At 36.5% G+C, this 20,287-nt stretch overlaps 1 protein-coding gene across 1 annotated transcript in view; it reads right to left on the reverse strand.

The window, feature by feature from the left end:
* Positions 1 to 20,287, reverse strand: part of COL12A1 (collagen type XII alpha 1 chain) — a 140,770-nt gene that overhangs the window by 86,972 nt on the left and 33,511 nt on the right. The window contains exons 12-13 of the mRNA XM_044675365.1: positions 19,293 to 19,565; positions 3,346 to 3,618 (exon numbers count right to left, since the gene is read on the reverse strand). Of these exons, the coding sequence (XP_044531300.1) occupies positions 3,346 to 3,618; positions 19,293 to 19,565 (546 nt within the window). The remainder of the gene's footprint in view (positions 1 to 3,345; positions 3,619 to 19,292; positions 19,566 to 20,287) is intronic.

Raw genomic sequence — 20,287 nt, forward strand, 5'->3', positions numbered from 1 at the left:
ATATACTTAGAGCAAGAATTCCTCAAAGAGCCCTTTGACAGTCTGGTGAAATCTAAAGACCCCTCTTTAGAAGAATTCTGAGGGTTTTTTGGTTTTGTTTTGTTTTTTAATTCATAATGGCAAGAAATGCCAAATTTCAAATAGTTAGTGAAAATAAAGATGTTGTTTTTTCTTAAGCAAGTTCAAAAATCCCCTGAAATCTATATATCAACACCTTGTAGGTCTGTGGACACAAGGTTAAAAAACCCTGATTTAGGCCCTGAAAGAACTTCCAAGGTCTAATACAGCCCCTCCATTTTACAAAAGAAAAAAGAAGTCCCAGAATGGTTAAATGACTTGTCCAAGTTCACCTTAGTAGTAAGTAGTAGAAATGAATTTGAATCCAGATCTCCTAATGCCAAATTGAGCACACTGTTTACCATTCCATCATGACTTGCTCTCATGTGAAATGAGCTCTGGCCATTATATTCCTAGAACTAGTTTATACTTTAATACTAAAAAAAAAAAATCAAACCTTTTCAGAATGAGTATCAAATCTCTTCTTCTTACACAATATGCCCAGTCTAATTTCACTGATCTTCAAAGTTCAGAAGAATGTAATATGATCATATAAAAAATCCATGGGTGCTGTTATGAATAGCAACTTGTGCTCCAAAAATCTGTTACCACTCCCCTGACACTAGTGCTAAGATTCCCAGACTGTGCAAATGCTTAAAAACCTAAATATGTTTAAACCAGACTTTCAAATTTCATGCTTTGGACTGTGATATTTTGCAGGCTTCTTGGTTATGTTTTTTCTTTGTAATAAACTACAGTAAATAACAGAAGGAGAAGACTTCAGCAAATTTCTGCATATCTCATGCTGAATAATTAACTGATCCTCAGCTTTTGGAAAAAGCCATTAGGATGACTTATGCAAATAGCTGGCATTGACAAGTGGCATTGACAAGTCTAAAATTCTAGGGTCCCTCTCCTTCTTCACCCATCCACCCCATGTTACTGAGTTCTCCTCTACTCTACAGGATGCCTCCAAGTAGAGGTAGCAATACCACTGAACTTGCTCTCTCGAATGAGGAAAACAGACACATACATGCATGCACACACACATATATACACACATATGTACATGTATATGCATGCATGTATATATATATATATATATATATTAGCTCCTCATCTACTGGCATCTTAGCCTCAGCTCCAATTCAAAATTGTAAAAGAATTCCACCATATTCCTAGGCTTTACAGTGTTTCCAGAGCTATTTAGCTGAAAGTTAAATCACTCAACAAAATGTTCCCTACTAAAAGCAAAGAAGAAAGCATGAAATTTTCCATACTTTTGAAATCAAATGCCTTGTTAGTCCCATCTAAGCTCCAAATAAATAAATAAATATGTGTGTGTGTGTGTGTGTGTGTGTGTGTGTGTGTGCGTGTGTGTATAGGCCATTTATATATGTGGCCTAGACACATTGGCCCTTAACTATCACAACTTTTTGATATTTTCTCAATTGTTATCTTCCACAGCAGAAGTTCAAAAAACAAAAAGTTCAAAGATGGCTAGTGGAACAAAATAACTTCTTTCTCCCTTTAACTAGTACCCTGACTTCAACTTTTGAAGCAGTTGACTCTCAATCAACAATGGAATTCAATATTACTCAACTGCTTCACAGTCCAGAGGGGCCCTTTAAATTCACAAACAAAACCAATTGGTCAACAAATGATTATTCAGAAAGCACTGTGACTCAGCTATAGAGAGGCAAAAGGCAATTTCATATTTCTGCTATCCCACAAATTTTTTGTTATTAGCACATTTCTATTCAAGAATTTATTGGATTTCTACCTTCAAGGAGATATAGGATTTTTAAAGTAAGAACTCTGGCAAATACTAATGTTTGTCGATCTTTAAACACCTACTTTTTCAAACTTCCAAAACACAGGAATGAGCTGCTTTTAATGATCAAAGAAATTAATTGTAAGTTTCACTCATTATTTTCATTCACTACACATTACTTATCTTTACATCAACTGAACTTCTGCCAAAATCCAATCAGAATACACATCCTTAAACAATAGCCAGCACATTCCAGATACAATATTAAATTGACTGCGGAAACCAACTATATCAATATTCTACAAAATTTAATTTTCTGCTAAATTATGTGGAACTATAGAAAATCTGGTTATGTTTGACACAAGCCAAAACCATATTTCTTTGTCTGAGAATGTTCATTTACACTAACTCAATTGTTAAGCAAACAAACTGGAGGGAAGAAAAATCAGTGATGTCAATCACTGCATTCCTCCACCCTTTCCAAAAGAATGGCCTGACCAATTCATCCTCTTCTTTTTAATAAAACACCATAAAGATGCATGCCCTCTTTTCAACACTTTCTCCATTCTGCTTCACTTACAGAGTGTAGACTGGTAGACTCTGAAATCCCAGATTGAAAACAATGACAGTAGCTTGAGGCATATGGCCAATCTATTACTAGGAGTCTACCTAATTAATTATCCTTGATAATTCCTTAATAATCATTCTCATTCAACAACTTGTTATTTCACTTGATTCTCTCTGATTCAGCTCTAGACAGAATAATAAGTCAGAAAAATGGGCAACAGTGAGTCTTTGGGTTAAAGAAGCAGCTTTCTGATGTTGAAAGGTTAGACCTCATCACTTCAAAACATTTCCCCTTGGTCCACAACACTTCCACTGGCCCTTAGATGTGGCGTTACACTTGGAATAAATGATGTATAATCTTTACTTCCAACATTTAAGGGATCTTTATGGGTGAGCTATGGAGACTAACTTGAAGAAAACTACACATGACCTAACTAGAGTGGAAGTAAGTAGTGGAAAGAGGTTTTCTGGGGTTTTTTTCCCCTTTCTGGGAAAGTGATGGAGCAGTGCTCCTTGGCTCTTTGATCCTTTCTCACATTTTTCCTTTTTCTCAATACTTGTAGGTACTAAACTTACTTGAAATAAACAGTATAGTTTAATAGGTAGAGACCAGCCTGGACTTGGAGTCAATTGAACTTGATTTAAAAATCCTGCCTCAGATACTTATTAGTTGTGTGACTCTGGACAAGTCATTTGCCATCTTCAGGCTTTATTTTTCTGATGCAAAATGGAAGAGAAGTTTGGATCCAGTGGCCTCTAAAAGTATCTTAAAGCTCCAATTATCTGATCCTTTTTGTGCTTCCTATTACTGTGTCTTGTTTTAATATGAAGCAAATAAGTGTAGACTGGAGAATGAACTATACAAGTTCACACTTTGAACATCTATTAATACTCATTGGTCAGAATCCAAAGGATAATAAATGTTAACAACGTAAAATGCTACTTACATTCAGTTGTAGCTTCTCCAGTCAAAGGATTCCCTTCCCCACTGCTGTAGGTAGCAAATATTGAAATCTTATATTTGGTCTCTGGCTGTAGATTTTCTATCACAGTGTGAATTGCATCTCCAGGAACACTCTTTTCTCCAGCCTCAACATCATCATAAAGGGATCTCCATGTGACTCTGTAACCACGAACCATCCCTGGAGCTGATGTCCAATATGCTCCAATGGAAGTATCAGTGATGTCTTTAGTAATCAAGTCCCGAGCAGAACCTCGTTCTACAGAAGAGAAATAGAAAAGGAATCAGTGCAAGAATATGTGTATACTTTATGTTATATATAAACATCTAACCGAAATATACTTCCTTTTATCTCTCAAATTTGTAGTCAGTTTATAGAGGATAGATTGTTGGGCTTGATCTTAGAAAGACATGAGTTCAAATTCAAATTCCCTCACATACTAGCTGTGTGACTCCTAGATAACTCTCTATATGCCTCAAACAACTCCCTAGAAATTAATCTATTAAGTCCTAGACAGGTTCATCTGATTTGATAGAGTGAGTTCCCATACTGAGAGTTCCCAATCCTAATGAAATCACCAACTACACCATATTTATCCTTATTGTTCAAAGAATTCCTTTTGCTATCTCCAAATCTACCTAAAAGTGAAATCATCTTCTACCAAAAATGAACTCCTTCTGGTAACTTTTTCTATTTTTACCAAAAGCAAATTTATTCTCAGTCTGCCAGATCTGAAACTTTGATATCATCTTTTTGGATCCTTTCCTCTTTCTTGTTCTCCATATCTGGTCTTGTTATTTCTTTCTTAACAATGTTTCTCACCTACATCCCTTCTTAGTAATCCCCATTGCAATCACTCCAATTCAAGGTCTTCTTACATTGTGCCTAGCTTAATGCAAAAAGCTCTTTCCTCCAAAAATTTTCCCCTTCCTTTCTATCCTACAAACTACATAATCTTCAGCTAATGAGCCCAACCAAAACTATGGCCTCTTTGCTGTTCCTCACACAAAACACACCATCTCCCAACACCATGAATTTTCGCTGACTGTTCCTCATTTCTAGAATTCTCTCCTTCATTTCTGACTTCTAGATTCCCTGGATTCCTTCAGCTCCCATATCAAATTCCACCTTCAGCAAAAAGCCTTTCTCAATCTCCCATTAATCCTAATTTCTTCCTCTGAGGTTATTTCTAATTTATTTTGATCATAAATAGTTTTCTTTCCCTTATTAGAATATGACTGGGTTTTTTTCCCTTTCCTTGTATGCCCAGCTCTTAGCATAATATTTGGCTCACAGGAGCCACCAAATGAACACTTGTTGACTTGATTTGACTTCAGATAAAGTATAATTTTGGTCAGGTACACAGGAACCTCCACAATCTGTCCTCAATCTGTCTTTCTCATTTTTACCTCCCATATAACTCACCTATACTCTATTTCCTCATCTGTAAAGTGAGGGAATTGGCCTAGGTGAACTTTTTCTTCGAACTCTAAATATATGAAACTTACTACTTTATATGATCTCAGATTAATCACTTATACTACCTAGTCCTAAATTTCCTTATCTGTAAAATAAGGGAGCTGACCCAGATGACCTCTAAGATCTCTTCCAGACAACTAATGATTCTTTGTCTTTATTTCTAGCTACATTGTCTAGTATGGTGTAAGATATTTCATAAATGTTCATTGAATTGACCTGAATTGAATTGTGCAGCTCAATTTCTTTTTTTATTGACTCAAATGCCATTATGACCTCTCTCTTCTAATACTTCTCTAACCTACATTCTTAACCTATATCTTCAGAATTTTCCAAGGGATCTCATGCTCTTTTATGCCTCAACTACCTTGGGGCATGGACCACTGTCCACAAAGGCTCTTTTTCTACAATCCTATATTTTTTAAATTGGTAAACAACCATCTAGATTACCTAATCCCCCTTTCCTCTTTTGAGAGGCTAGGGAAGTTCACAGAAAACTTGCTGAACATCTCACAAGTGGCAGGAAGTTCTGGGAACGGACCCCAGGTGTCTCCTCATTCATACAAAGCCCAGAGCTTTTTCCACTGCTTTGTGCTTTTCTCCCAGTCTAATTTAAACAAATCCCCAGCTCTAACGTGTGGTTCACTAAAATTCTAAAACATGACCTCATTCGAATGGCAAAACTAGTTCCAAAGATCCATTCCTTGTTGTTGGTTTTTATGGAGTTATAAATGTGAAAGGGTAACCTTTCAATGAAACTAAAAAAAACATTCTTCTAGAAAACTAAAAAATTATTAGTTACTAAAATAAAGGGGGCAATACCCTAGAGTTGTGGGGGGAGGCTGACCAAAAGTTTCTACTCCTGAGCCTTTTCATTCAATAAAAAAAACATGAATATAATCCAAATGGAAAAATAAGAAAACCCAAACTTAATAGGAGACACAGCTTTCTCCCAATAAAACAGCTACTCTTTCCATATTTTAATGTAATATAAATATACAAGTCACTTTATATTGGCTACTTTAAATAGGACTTCTGCCACAATATGACATCAATATAAAACTATCTGCTTTCCCAGCATAATTTTTAGCAAGTAATTGCTGGGTGTTCAAGCAAGTGATACAAAAAGCCACTGTAAGAATTCTGAAGATCATTATTGTTTCAACTCTCATTGCCATACATAGGAGAAAGTACATGTGCCTTGTGATTGTGCGCAATAAACCTCTAGAACCTGAACTGAAAAGGTAACATTAGAGGAAAGAAAAGTTTCATTGAACAAAAAACATATGCAGTGCAACGAGAAGGAAAAAAAATACTGGGATTTTTTTTAAACCTCAAGACCAAGTGGAAAGTTCTAACTACATTATAAATTATTTCAGTGGCTAACAGAACATCTTATCTCTGGAGAAAAATTCGACATGCATTTCACTGCAATCAGAAAAACATTTCCAAAATCACAGTAATTTATTTTCTTTCAAAGCTTGTGACTGTTTGTGTAAGATGAGGAGGGGGGTAAGCTGTTTGTGTTTTAAACTCTGAGAATGACCACAAGTCATGTGTTTTCCCTACATGTAACAAAATGTGAGTACAGTTTTATAAGGACACCTTTGCACTAAATGTTATTCAGGCAGTAAGACTAAATCTGACATGTGTAGTAGATGGATACAGAATCACAGATATGCTGAGTCTGAGGGTCAACAGGGCACTCCAAGATCATGTAGTGCAACTTGTACCTGTACAAGGAATCTCCTCAACATCATCTGCCACAAGTGGTGATCCATTCTCTACCTAAAGACTGGAAGTGAGGGTCAGGTCATTGCCTCCTCAAGCAATCCTTTCTACTCTGATGCCCCCATCTTTCTACTCTTCCTCTCCCAACCCCTGTCCCCATTCATCTGGGAAATTGCTATTTTCCCTAGAGTGATTTAACATTTTAAGATTCCAAACTACCCGTAAAGTCAAGAATTTCAATTTGTGTTAAATGTAGACTTTGGACAAATTTCATCCCAGGGAACTGGTAGGTGGAATTGCTAAACCACTGGTCTGAGATCTGAGATTTTTGAGGAATGGAGAATGGAAGGATTGTCAGGATTAGTGCCAAAGTTGTTAAAATTCAGTGTAACTCAATTCAGTTCAGTTCAATTCAACAAACACCATGCTAGATGTTCAACATCCTTAGACAAAAACAAAATGGTCCTTACTTGAGAAAAACAATGTTATACACAGATAGGCAATTAATTGACCATATATCTCACTTTTTCACACTTTCATAATCCCTTTTATTTAAGAGTTACTTCTGCTACAGAAAATACTTCCATTTTTGCCTAATTAATGTCTTCTAGTCATAAGATTCAGTAAAGGATTATTCTCAAAGATGTTAGTTTTTTGGACTCATTCTTGTTATACTCCCTTCTCCTCTACTAAAAATCAACCCAGTGAAGCACTAGAGAAATACAATAATAATGACTGAAACTAAAGTTTGCTCCAATGTTAGCCTGTTCGGGGTTTTTTCCCACATTTAATGATGGGATAATGGGGGAGGGGGGGTGGGAACAAAAGACATCAATATTTCCAACTTGTACTTATTTTCTTATAAGGATTTGCCTCTTAGCCCGTTTTTATTCCTATTTGCTACAATACTGAGTTTGTGGCATTATACTCATTCCCATGACAACAGACTTGAGCATCACAAACACAGCCTAATTATTTCATTTTGAGAATGAGTAGGTGGCTGGTTGGGAAATGGTAAGGAAAACATAAACTCAAACCTACTTCCGAACTCACTGAAAAAAAATGGGCACAGAAGCTTACTTGCTGAATAAGAGAATTTCTCTCTGGGATTTTCCATCTACTATTATCAGTCCTCACTTTAAACATTGGTCTCTGAGTCAAAAAGACCTGGGTTTAAATCTAACATCTACTACATTCTGGCTATATGATCTTGGACAAGTCACTTAACTCCTCACTTCTCAAAGGCAACTTCCTAAGACTAAGTCACAAAGAATGTGCTAGCCTCAGTTGATGAAGGAAATTCTTCCACAGTAATTCCCTATGCTCATGAAAGAGGTTGTGTCCAAAAAAACTAATAGCTATTTATAAAGGGGGAAAATAAATCTGTGATAATCACCAGTTTTAAGAAAAAAAGATTTTTAAGTTATTTTTGAAATCTAAAACCTCAAACTTTTCCTTTAAGAAGGAATAGATTAGAGCATGAAAAAATGTATTACATCAGGCTGTTCTAAACTTCCAGTTTATTATTTGTTATTTTTATTTATTAAACCAGTACTTATGGATACGAATAGGATAAAATATAGATAATTCAGTTTATAGATTTTTCTCAATATTTCTCCATATTACAGTCACTCTATAAAAAAAAAAGTGGACTAAAGGAAAACTTGGCTAAAGTTACCAGGAATCTCATCCAGGACCTGTGGTTGAAAAAAGCAAACAAGCAGCAGAATTTAATGACTTCTAAACTCTTAGAGTAAGTCACTTAATCAAAGACATTTATAAATACTGAGCACCTACTGTTTGCAAAGCAATTCTCACTTGCTGATTCTTTTCCCCCTTTCCAGATGCTATTTCAGTTTAATCATTCCAGTCATTGCATGGTGGGTATATGACCCTACCAGTATACTCATTACAAGAAAATCTAACACCAGCTAAAACACTAAAATTCCCCATGGGGTTCAATGTTTCCTACTTTTACAACCAAAATTAAGCATTATCTGAAAAAAAAATAAGCATGGAGAAATGGAAATTCATGCTATTCAAAGTCCAGTGACTGGGCTCTTACTACCTAACTACACGAACTCAGGAAGTGTTATGTTGATCTTAACAGAGATATTTGGGGAAGCTGAAGAGATGACCTGAGATCATTGTCAAGTGTAAAATGAAAGGTTTGGTGTCTTCTCAATCTTCATTATTCTTGAACATTCTTGCAACATTTGACACTCTTAACTATTTCTTCTCCTCCAACCTACCTGAGCACTCCTTCTCAGGGTCCTTTGCTAGTCCTTTAACTGTGGCACTTTCTATCTGTGAAATGTACCCCAACGCTGTGTCCTATGCTTTCATCTCTTTTCTCTCTGTACCCTCTAACTTGATAATCTAATCAGCTCCCATCTTTCTGCTTTGCTTCCCAGATATACATACCCAGCCCTAGCTCCAGAGTGCCAGTTCTTCTTCACCACGTGCCCGTCAGACATTTAAATATATGTCCTAAATGCATCTCAAACTCAATATGTCCAAAATAAAACTCATCTTCCCCTCAAATCCATTTCTTTTACTATTCCTGTCAAGGGTACTATGATCCTTCCAAGATTCATTCTCACCTCCTCACTTTTACTCTCCCTGAATATTCAGTCAGCTGTGGAACTTATTTCTTTCTCCATAATATCTTGCATATAAATAAATCTCCTACCCATTTACAAAGTTAACACATTAATGCAGGATAAATGCAAAGGACAAACAACAATATCTACTTAATATTGGCAAGAACTATGAAGAACACCTCCATTAATACTAAGGAACAAAGCTCTTCTAAAAACTAACCCATATAACAAAGTCACCATACTAAAATCTTCAATAATTAAAAAGCTCAATGGATTAGTTACTGCACTGACATGAGTACTCATTCCAACAGAACACTTTGTTGTTGTTGGGTCATTAGGTTTTTTTGACAAAGATACTAAAACGGTTTGTCATTTTCTTCCTCAGCTCATTTTCACAGATGAGGAAACTGAGGCAAACAGGATTAAGTGACTTGCTCAGGGTCACACAGTTAGTAAGTGTCTGAGGCCAGATTTGGACTCAGAAAGAGGAATCATCCTGATTCCAGAACTGGTACTCTATCCATTGTGCCACCTGGCTGTTCCAACATTGCATATCACAACCTATTTATGCCTTCTTGCCCTTTGCAATTATTTTGACTAGCCCCCTGTACATTTTCTGCAGAGGGCCTATTTAATGTGTGGGAGGATCTCCCATTTTGGTTTTTTAATATTATGTGAAAACTAGTACATTGGACTAGATGGCCTGAAAGCCTTTCCAACTCAGAGAATCTGTGAGTTACAACAGATTGCCTATTTACTCTGCTGCAGGATAGAGATGAGGAATAAAGAATAATGATCTAGCTCTCTCATTATTTCATACTTGCCAAAATCTGATACATCTTTAGAAATGTTGATGCTGGAAATTTTTACCTGATTTTCCAATGTGCATAAAATATCATCAGAAACTATTTATTAAGTACATATATCACTGTGCTGGGTGCTCCACAGGGTAATTTAGACAGGTGGTTTTTTATTACTCTCAACATCTCCAAGTGTTTAATTTCTACATCATTTTTTTCCACATACCAAGCCAAACAATTAATATCTCATTTGTGTAATTTTCCTATATATCACAACCCTTTCCGTTACACTGTCTAAAAACCAAATTATTATAGAGTGCAGAGCTATATAAGCAGGAGTCCAGGCAGCCAGGGCAAAGTTGGCAGGGTAAGTGCAAAAGAGAAGAGTAAGTGGTCGTGAATCTACCAAAGTAAAAAGAAATAAAATTGTGCTGAGCAACCCCCAGAAGGAGGTGAAGAAGAGGAAGGCACAGAGGAAAGCCCCTCTGATTGGTTCTAGTCACACTGAACAAACCTCCAGGAGGAAGAATTAGGTGGGATGGGTTATAGGGAACTGGGGAAGGTTCTTTATTAATGCAGCCATGCCAGACAGCCCTTGGGAAGAATTAACAGGCAGGAAGCAATAAACATGGTGCTCTAAGAGAGGGGTAGGACTCTTGTGGTGCCCCGCCATGCAGGATCCACAGCTGTCAAACTGATCTTCCCCAAACAACAAGTGTGACCATATCACCCCCTCTTCTATTTTATAAGCTCCAGTGGATTTCTATTACCTCTAAGACCAAATATAAAACCCTCCATTTGGCTTTTAAAAGCCCTTTATAACCTGGCCTCATCCTACCTTTCCAGTCTTCTTACTATTTTACCCCCTTCTACATATTCTATGATCCAGTGACACTGGCTTCTCTGCCATTCCTCACACACAAAAATTCCATCTCCTGCCTGAGGATTTTCATTGGCTTTCCTCCATGCCTGGAACTCTTTCCTCCTCATCTCCATCTCCTGGCTTCCATCAAGTCTCAGCTAAAGTCCCACCTTCTGTATAAGCCTTTCCAAATCCTGCTTAATATTAATGCCTTCTCTCTGAAACTACCCCAAATCCATCAACTAGATATATAAATAGATTATATAAATATATTCGATAAATATCTTGTTTGTGCATAGCTGTGAATATTGTCTTCCCCATTAGACAGTGAAATCCTTAGGAGTAGAGATTGATTTTTGCCTTTCTCTGTATTCCCAGAGCTTAGCATGGTATCTGGCCAATAGTAGGTGCTTAATAGATGCTAATTAACTATAAGAGGGAATTGCTAAGAAAAGTTAAGCACTCAGAGGATGGTACCCTGGGCCCAAGGCTCATTTGGCCTTACTAGTGCAATTCTCAATACATTCTGCTTTAACTCATAATGGCAACTTAAATATTAATCAGTTAATTGAACAAATGTTTTATTTTCTCCCCTTCCACTAAAGTCCTACTGTGACACTTTATCATGACAGAAGTGCTTCTAGGTTCTAAAAGGTAGAGCATAATCTATGCCAAATTCTACCATGCTGGAAAGAGCTGAATCTGACCTCCAAGGACTAGCTTAGCTAGGTGTATTCAAACCCTGACTTGGCTAGATACCACCTGTGTGACATTATGACCCTTCTTTTTCCTCATCATTAATTGGTGGGGGGGGGGGTCCTTTATGGCTGTTAAATTTTATGATCTCATGACCCAAGGTTGGCTGGATTATTTTGGCCACCGAAATTGGTCTAAGGCAGTGATGGGCAAACTATGGCTGGAGGGCCAGATGCAGCCCCCTGAAATGTTCTATCCGGCTGCCCAACATTATTCCTAATCTGACGAATACAGTGAGAGGACACAATACAATGAAACTTCGAAAGAGTTGCCTTAGAAACAGACTGACAGATGAGCATTTCCTTTCCTTTGGCCCCCTCTTTAAAAAGTTTGCCTATCACTGGTCTAAGGCTATTCTAATCTGTTCCATAGTAGGGAATATCCATCCCAACAAAATCATAGGTAGCTAAAGCCTATGATACCTTATATATAATTCCAACTAGCTTTCATTGCATTTCAAGTACCACTTTCACCAATAGATGTTAAAGTAAGCCCTCTCCAAAACTAATTTGTTCTTTCTGCTAGAATGCAGCTCTCAAAGCCTCCAACTTTCCACTTCAGAAGTAACTGAAGATCTATTCCTGGAGAAAGCTTATGTTGGAATGGAATTGATTTACAACTGCTGAATTGAAATCTGTTTCAAAGATTAAACTCTGGTATTACTCATATTAAACATCCAGGCAAATAAATATACTATAGACAAGACAGAGGGTATTGGGGTAAAAAGTCCATGGCAATTAAACAAATTGGTAACTAGGAATGTGGAAGCTACACGTTTAGGTGCAACAGCTGTGAGGAAGAAATGCAAGCTAAGAAAATTTGACTGGCACCCTCTAAATGTTGGCACCCAGGAGCAAAATTCTAATCACCCTACCCTAGTTAAAATTCTGACCTTAAATTTACCATTTGTTGCTAAAGAGAGGAGACTTTTCTTTAAAGTTTCTCCCGTGGAAATTATCTTTTCTAATTTAATTCTTATTCCTGTATGAAGTTAACCCACAGAAAAGGAGTTATCATTTGATGATTATCAGAAGTTCCTTAGAAATGTCAGAGTTGTAATATTAGAAATACATAACTTTGAAAATGTATGAGACAGCACTAACTCTCTTAAGACACTGAGTCCTTGTTGTAGTCCATCTGGTTGAATCACTATGTCATTCAACATGATGCAGAGTTCCTGTGATATGCTAAAAACTTCATTGTAACGAAATGTCAATTGAGTTAACTCAATTTGGTCTGTAGGAGGCCATTCATTTCTAGAACATTTTTATGTTGCTGTGGCAACCAAAGGGTGGGGAAGAAATTATGCAAAGGCTACTTCTTTCCCTGGTGAAAATCAGCACTCTTTAAAATATACATATGTCTATGTTATCCCAAATTTGAAGTTTCATGAAATTGGATTAATTTCTTGGAACAAAAAAGTGGTTATTGTTTATTTAAATGTAAAAGTAGGTTCCCCTCAGCTTAAGCATCAACAATAGTGACAGCTCAAGGATTTGGGAAGATTTATAATGCATTTCAATGTGCAACAGTGTTTTGTTCATTAGAATAGGCTGTTCCACTTTTTAAAATCTATGTCTGCAAAACCACTACTAATGTGCTTTGTGGTTAAATTCCTCTAGAGTTAGTATCTGAAATGGTAATGAACTCTGCTTTTGTCATTCTAATACACTGGAGCCAGCAATGTGAGGGCTAATAAATCCTTAGAGCTACAAGGCAATTACCTGATATATGTTCACATTTCAGAAAATAAAAAGGCCTAGAAAAAATGATTATATAATCTACAGCAAAGAATGGAAGCTTCGTTTTTCTCTGGAATTAAAAACTTTTCTGAATTTAAGCTAATCTATAAAACTCCCGATGTCTATTATATTCTTGCCATCTGATTTTATGCCTCTGAGTCAAAGCAAGATTCTTGCCAGCTCTGTTCTTACCACCTCCTCTCCCAAGAGAAAACAGATTAGAAAAACAGTAGCTCTCAGAAATAGCTCACTTTCTCTTTCTGTGGGCTTTCCACTTACTGTGTTTACCATCATATCCTATTCCTCATATATGGTATGTGAGTTTGGCTAAACTAACATAATAAAATTAAATGGAATAAACAGAAGTTTAGAAAAACTTCACATTTTAATTTAGTCATAACTATGTTTTCACATATTTGTCAAGTTTCGCCATACATAACGCAAGGGGAGAAGTATGTTAATAAAAAGATGTTGGCAAGGGTGTATCTGCTATTCTTTATAGCAGATAGGGATCTTTAAAATGAGTGAAATTATTTTTTTTCCAAGCCTTGAGAGTTCAAAATTTAATTCAGCTAAATTTAGTTATTAATTCAATTCAACAGATATTTACTAATGCTTTCCCTCTCCTCTATGAAAGACATTGTGAACTGAACATATTCCTCACAGTTTCAATCACATAAATTTATTATTCCTTAGTCACTTTGAAAATGCTTCCTCCTGCGCAGGGCATGATGAACATAAAAAGTTAAATTCTCATTTCATTTGTTTTATTGTCTAACTCTTAGCTAAAGTATTTTTATAATGGATATGTGTAAATATACATTCAAAAAAATACTCTGACTACGGACTTCCCTAGCTTGCTTTAAGACTCAAATATCAAAATAAAGAAGACTCAAATACAATCACACCTTCTACAGGAAGCCCTCTCCAGTATCTTCCCTCTGTCAATTATTTCCTATTTATCCTGTGTGTAGCTTACTTTGTATATATCTATTTGCATGTCATCTCCCCCATTAGATTGTAAGTTCCCTGAGGGCAGGAACTGTCTTTTGCTTCTTTTTGTATTCTTTGAACTTAACACAGTGCCTGGCACATAGTAGGCCTTTAATAAATGTTTATTGATTGACTGATAAAGTGAAAAGATAACTAGACTTGGAGTCAGAGGATCTGGGTTCAATCTCAATTCTACTAATTACTACTTTTGTGATTTTAGAAAAATCCCTAGGCTTTGATTCCTCATGTGAGAGGGAGGTTTGGATCAGTGAGAAAATGCTGGATTTGGCATCAGAGGACTTGGGATTGAATTTTACTTGTAACATTTTACTATTACAGGGGCAAGTGACTGAGACACCCTGAGCCTCCATCTCTCATCCTAAAAATGGAGTTGGACTGGATGGTCTTTAAGGTGCCTAACTATAAGATATAAATCTATGCTCCCATGTGGGATGGAGGAGGTGATGTCCACCTCTGTGTCCTCTAAGGTCTCTTTCCTTCCTATGGTGTACAAAATCGTATTTATGCCAAAAATATATGGATGGAGTTATTGCACTTTCATGATTGGAGAAGATAGCTACATTCATGTGATTGGGAATCTTCTGAAATAAGAAAAGAATAAGCCATTTATTTAGGTATCTAAGACTAGCTTGAATGAGTCAGAGCTGTTTTAGAAAGTGTTCACTCATGGGTAGCTAGGTGGTACAATGGATAGAGCACCAGGTCTAGAGATAGAAGGACCTGGGTTTGAATTTGAGTTCAGTCACTTCCTGGCTATGTGACCCTGGGAAAGTCACTTAACTCCAATTGTCTAGCCCTTTCCCTTTTGTCTTAGAGTTGTTACTAAGACAGAAAGTAACGAGTTTTTTTTAAGTGTTTGCTCTAAAGCTAGAACACAGTTGAACTATGCAAAAAGTGTGCTCCTGACATCATGCACCATTTTTTGAAAGACTTCTGATGAAGAAAAAAGCCATTTTCTTTAAGCTAAAGGGAAAAGGGGTGTTTTAAAAGTACAAGTTTTTTGCTTTTAAGACATTGTGGAGGTGACATTTTTGCAACTCTATCTATATGAAGTTCACGATCATTCTAAAAGGAATAAAGGTTAAAAGTGTATGCCCTGCAAACTGTAGCCAGTGAGCAAATACACAGAAAGTCAGTCGGAAGTATGGGAACAAAGGGAAATGCAATAAATCACAAGGAAAAAGGCAAGTCTCCATAAAATACCATATGTTATTACAGGTGTAGAGTCTGTATGCTTTTGCTGTTCTAAATCACTGTGGCCCGGGGCAATTTTAGATCATACACCTTAAAGATTTTCAACCTTTTAAAATATGCATTCTAAAATCAAAAGGACGCTCTCAAGCATTCTTAGGCACACAGCTATAATCTTGGGAAGACAGTTTTAGGATCTATAATTCATTTCTACTCTAAGTGTGACTTCTTGTTAAGAGTCAGCATTTTCACCATTATTTTTTGAAATGCTAAATATTATAGTCCAATAGTTTATATGATCTTTAAAGGTAGGGACTTTTTTATTTCTGCCTTTGCACCTCCAGTACAGGGTCTGGCACATAAAAAAGAAAGTTTAATTGAATTGAATGTTCTAAGAAAACAACTCCACAATCATGAAAATAGAATTTTAAATTGGCTTAAGTTATGCCCATCCAACCAAAAAAAAGATTCTGTATTAACACACTATGCTTCAAATCTGGATTCCTTTGGGCATGGGGATAAACAATTTCATCCTTTGTCTTTCATTAGAATTTTCCAAGTACTGCTGGATATTTAATCTTTGTTGATACCATACCATCTGTGATAATATCTTCAAGTTCATGAAGCCATTTATCTTGCTAGATATTTTCTCTGTTATTACTTCCCACCACAAAAGTAAAATTTTAGTTTTAATTTAGAGTGTTTCTTCTTTTAGAATGAAAAAAGGAGGGAAGTCTGGACCTGTGATTTCATCAGTGTAGGGAACTCCTGGGGCAAAAATTCCTCCACTGACAGATCTTGGGCAGTCTTGGATGTACTGAGAGATAACTGACTTGCCCATGGTCATATCACTAATGAACATCAGAGACAGGCCTTGAACCCACAGTAACTCTCACTACCTCTACAAAGTGCAATCAAACATAGGGAGATAAAAGAAGTAATTTCCTAAGTTTCTATTTTATGCCCAATATTGGGAGTGTGTTGATGGGTTTGGTGTCAACAAAACAGCATGCCTTTAAAATGTTCAATTCAGTCTTTGCTAACCACTCTCTTATAGGTGAATTGAACATGCATTTAATTCCTACATATCTTGTACTGGGTATTTAGTTTGTAGGCCCATAAAGCTAGATGTAGAAGGGGATTCAGTGGTCATCTAGTCCAACTCCATTATTTTACAAATAAGGAAACCAAGACCCTAAGGGATAAGGCAATTTATACAGACTATTAAGGCAAGACTATTCAGATATTTGTGAGATGTTATGTGCTAAACAATCCTGGCTTGCCAAAATAATAATAATTTGTATAAATACCCCCTGACAATTCTCTAGGGCAGTGGTGCCCAAACTTTCTTGACAACATATCCCTATCAGCAAAAAAAAATTTTGAGCCTATAGGCCCAATATCTGTTTGATTGATAGATTTTATATATATACTAATATGTACATTTCAAAACTTAAACAGAAATAAAAAGTTAAAAAAATAAGATAAAGATAAAATATTTTGATCCTAGAATCAATAAGAATCCACTAGTTTTTTGAGAGAAGTTACATAGTTAGACCTTTGCTTGGGAAAAATCTCTTCCACAGCTGTGGAGAAAATGGATTGGAGTAGGGATACTTGAGGCTGAGAGACAAATTGGAAGGTCATATCATGGCAGCTAGGTGGCTCAATGGATAAAAAGTCAGGCCTAGAGATAGGAGGTCCTGCCTTCAAATCTGGCTTCAGATTTACTCCTAGTTGTGTGACCCTGGGAAAATCGTTGAATCCCTATTGCCTGATCCTTCTGCCTTGGAACCAATACTTAGTATCAATTCCAAGACAGAAGGTAAGAGGTTTTTTTGGGTTTTTATAAGCTATTTCATAGTCTAGGTGAGAAATAATGAGAGAGTGGTTTTTGTGAATGGATGAAAAAAAATGGCTATAAGACAGTGTTAGACAAGATTTGGCAACCAATTAGATACTTGGGATAAGTAAGAGTGCAGAATCAAGAATAACATTGAGGTTGGAAATGTGATTGAAAGGATCATGGTGCCCTCATCAGAAACAGAAAATATTGAAAAAGGGTTCTGTTTGGGAAGAAAAATAATATAATCACAACCCATTCGTAATAGCTCATCCAATTCTACTCCCTCATTTTTCTTACTGACTAAAACATGTGTAGGAGCTTAAATACAAGCTATTATACCAGAGGACAGACCTGCCATTGAGGGATGCTTGCTGTAACAATAAAGGGATGGTAATGGGAAGTGTAAGGATGCTAGGGGTGGGGAGAATGCCAAGGGGAATGGTGTCTGCCCTTGTTATTCTGGGGGTCAAGGTTGATTTATATTATAAAACCAGTCCTGCACAGCCCTAAAAAGTCAATGATAGGCACAGGCAGGGCAGAGAAGTATTCAAAGGGGTGGTATAGTTGTGTTGGAGCTAAGCCTACATAACCAGTTATATAAGAGAGAAGGTAGATTATACCCCATCTTCTGAACTTCCTACTAAAGTTGATCACACATTACTTGGAAGTCAAACCACACTCTCCCTCCCACCCCTAACAAAGTTATTCCATGGCCTTCACTGTGGAAACCAAGTCTAGACTACTGCAAAAATTTTCCAGACTGTTAACTGATCACATTAATCAAAGTGTTTTGATTACTACTAGCAAAGAATTGAACTTGGGAGGTACCTGCTTAGAACTATTGCTTAAAGAAGAAATAAGCCAGAAACTCTAACTTAGATCCTCAATCGCACTGTAAATATCATCAAAAGAATGTGGTAGCACTTTTAGCAGCCATCAAACTGACTTTTCCCAAAGAATTAGTTCAATAATAGACTACAACCATACATTCCAAAAAAGTTTAAACAATTTGCAAATTATAAATTCTTAGATATTATGTTACAATAATTATAAATAATAAAATGTTACAATGATTTCAAAAGCTATTGTGACTGTTGTTTGCATGGGATAATGAAAAAAATCACTGAACTAGAAGTCTGTAGACCCAGCTATAGTCTCGGCATTCAGTTGATCAATCGGTAAGCGTGTCAGTTAACTACTATTTGCCACATTGTCTAGGGTAGGCACTGGCAATAGATACAAAGAAGGAAAAAAATATCCACTGGCAAGGATCTAACTAGCTTTGTGGGCTTAAAGAAGTCACTTAGCCTCTTTAGATGAGTTCTTTCATCTGTAGGTGGAAGTTAAGCTTTCTTCAAGCTCTTAATTTCTTGTTACTTTAAGAAGTTATTTTAACACTTGACATCAGTGAATACGTTTCTTTTCTCACATTTCTCATCATTAAAAAAATTATTCCCAAATACATTTGCCTTTTCTGATTAATCTTGCTTTTAAAATTGCCTTGCAGTTGATGTCTCAAACAGCACAGTGAACAGAGCACCAAACCTGGAGTGACAAAAACCTAAGTTCAAATCCAATCTCAGTCAATTAATAACTGTGTGACCCAAGGCAGATCACTTAACTTCACTCTGCCTCAGTTTCCTCATCTGTAAAATGAGAATAATAATAGCACCTATCTCCCAAGTGTTACAAATGAGATAATAACTATAATTAGCACAGTGTCTCTAACACAGATATACTAATTATTATTGCTACCTCTGACTAAGATGCATACCTAAATATAAAGGGTTGCTTTTCAAAATAAGTCTCTTGATAAAGAGGTATACAAATACCTGGAAACTTAAATCTTCTGGGCCCAGAGACACAAACATGTTAAATGCATCACATGATTGGGGGTGGGGGAAGAATTACCTTCCAGTGTTGTTCCTTCTCCAGAAAGGGCATCGCCAGCTCCAGAGGCATACAGGGCAGTCACTGACAAGGAGTATTTTGTGCCTTGGTCCAAGCCCTTCAGTTGGGTGCTGGTTGTCTCACCCCTCACAGTTACCTCTTGGGTTTCACCTCCTGCCACTGGAGTGTAAGTTACAAGGTACTGTTTGACTTTTCCAGGTGCTGCACTCCAAGATAACTTCATTGATGATGTCGTAGGGTCAGAAACTCTCAGATCTCTCGGATTTCCTCGAACTTTATGAAGTTTAAGAAGAAAAAAGAAAATACATTGCTAAGAAGACATGGCTCAGGAAATAGCTCTGTTAATTTAACACATTTCTTTAGGTTATGTCAAACCTGCATACATGGTTTAGACAAATTTGCATATTTAGTTGGACCTGTGACAAATACAGCAAATGGTGCCAATTAGCCAAAAGTGTCACAGCGATGACAAACATGACCATACGTAGAGGTCGAGGTTAATATACATTGGTGAAAGTGATGAGCTCCTTTTCCTGCATTTATACATGTAGAAGCCTATCGTTTGAAAACACAATGAATTGCCAAAAATTAGATTAAAGATATATGAAAAATGTTCCAGCTGATTAAGACCTGCCAACTTGAAATTAGATTTTTCCACAGAAGTAACTGTGAAAAAAAATTCACTATTGCTAAGAATATTGAAAAAGGAAGACTACCAGATGAATTGCCCTATACTTATTATATATCATTATGCTATACCCATAATAATAATAGCATTTTTATGTGCCAACTATTGTGCTAACTGCTTCTGAAATATTACCTCAATTGATCTTCACAATAACTCTGTGAGGTAAGTGCTATTATTAGTTTTATCATCCCCATTTTACAGATGAGGAAACTGAGGTAAGTGGAGATTAAGTGCCAGTGCAGTTTATATATACCCACTAGCTCATAAATTTTCTGATAGAATAGACATTAACCTCTCAGAGACCTCT

Source organism: Gracilinanus agilis, chromosome 4 (genome assembly GCF_016433145.1).
Source record: "Gracilinanus agilis isolate LMUSP501 chromosome 4, AgileGrace, whole genome shotgun sequence".
Lineage (NCBI taxonomy): Eukaryota > Metazoa > Chordata > Mammalia > Didelphimorphia > Didelphidae > Gracilinanus > Gracilinanus agilis.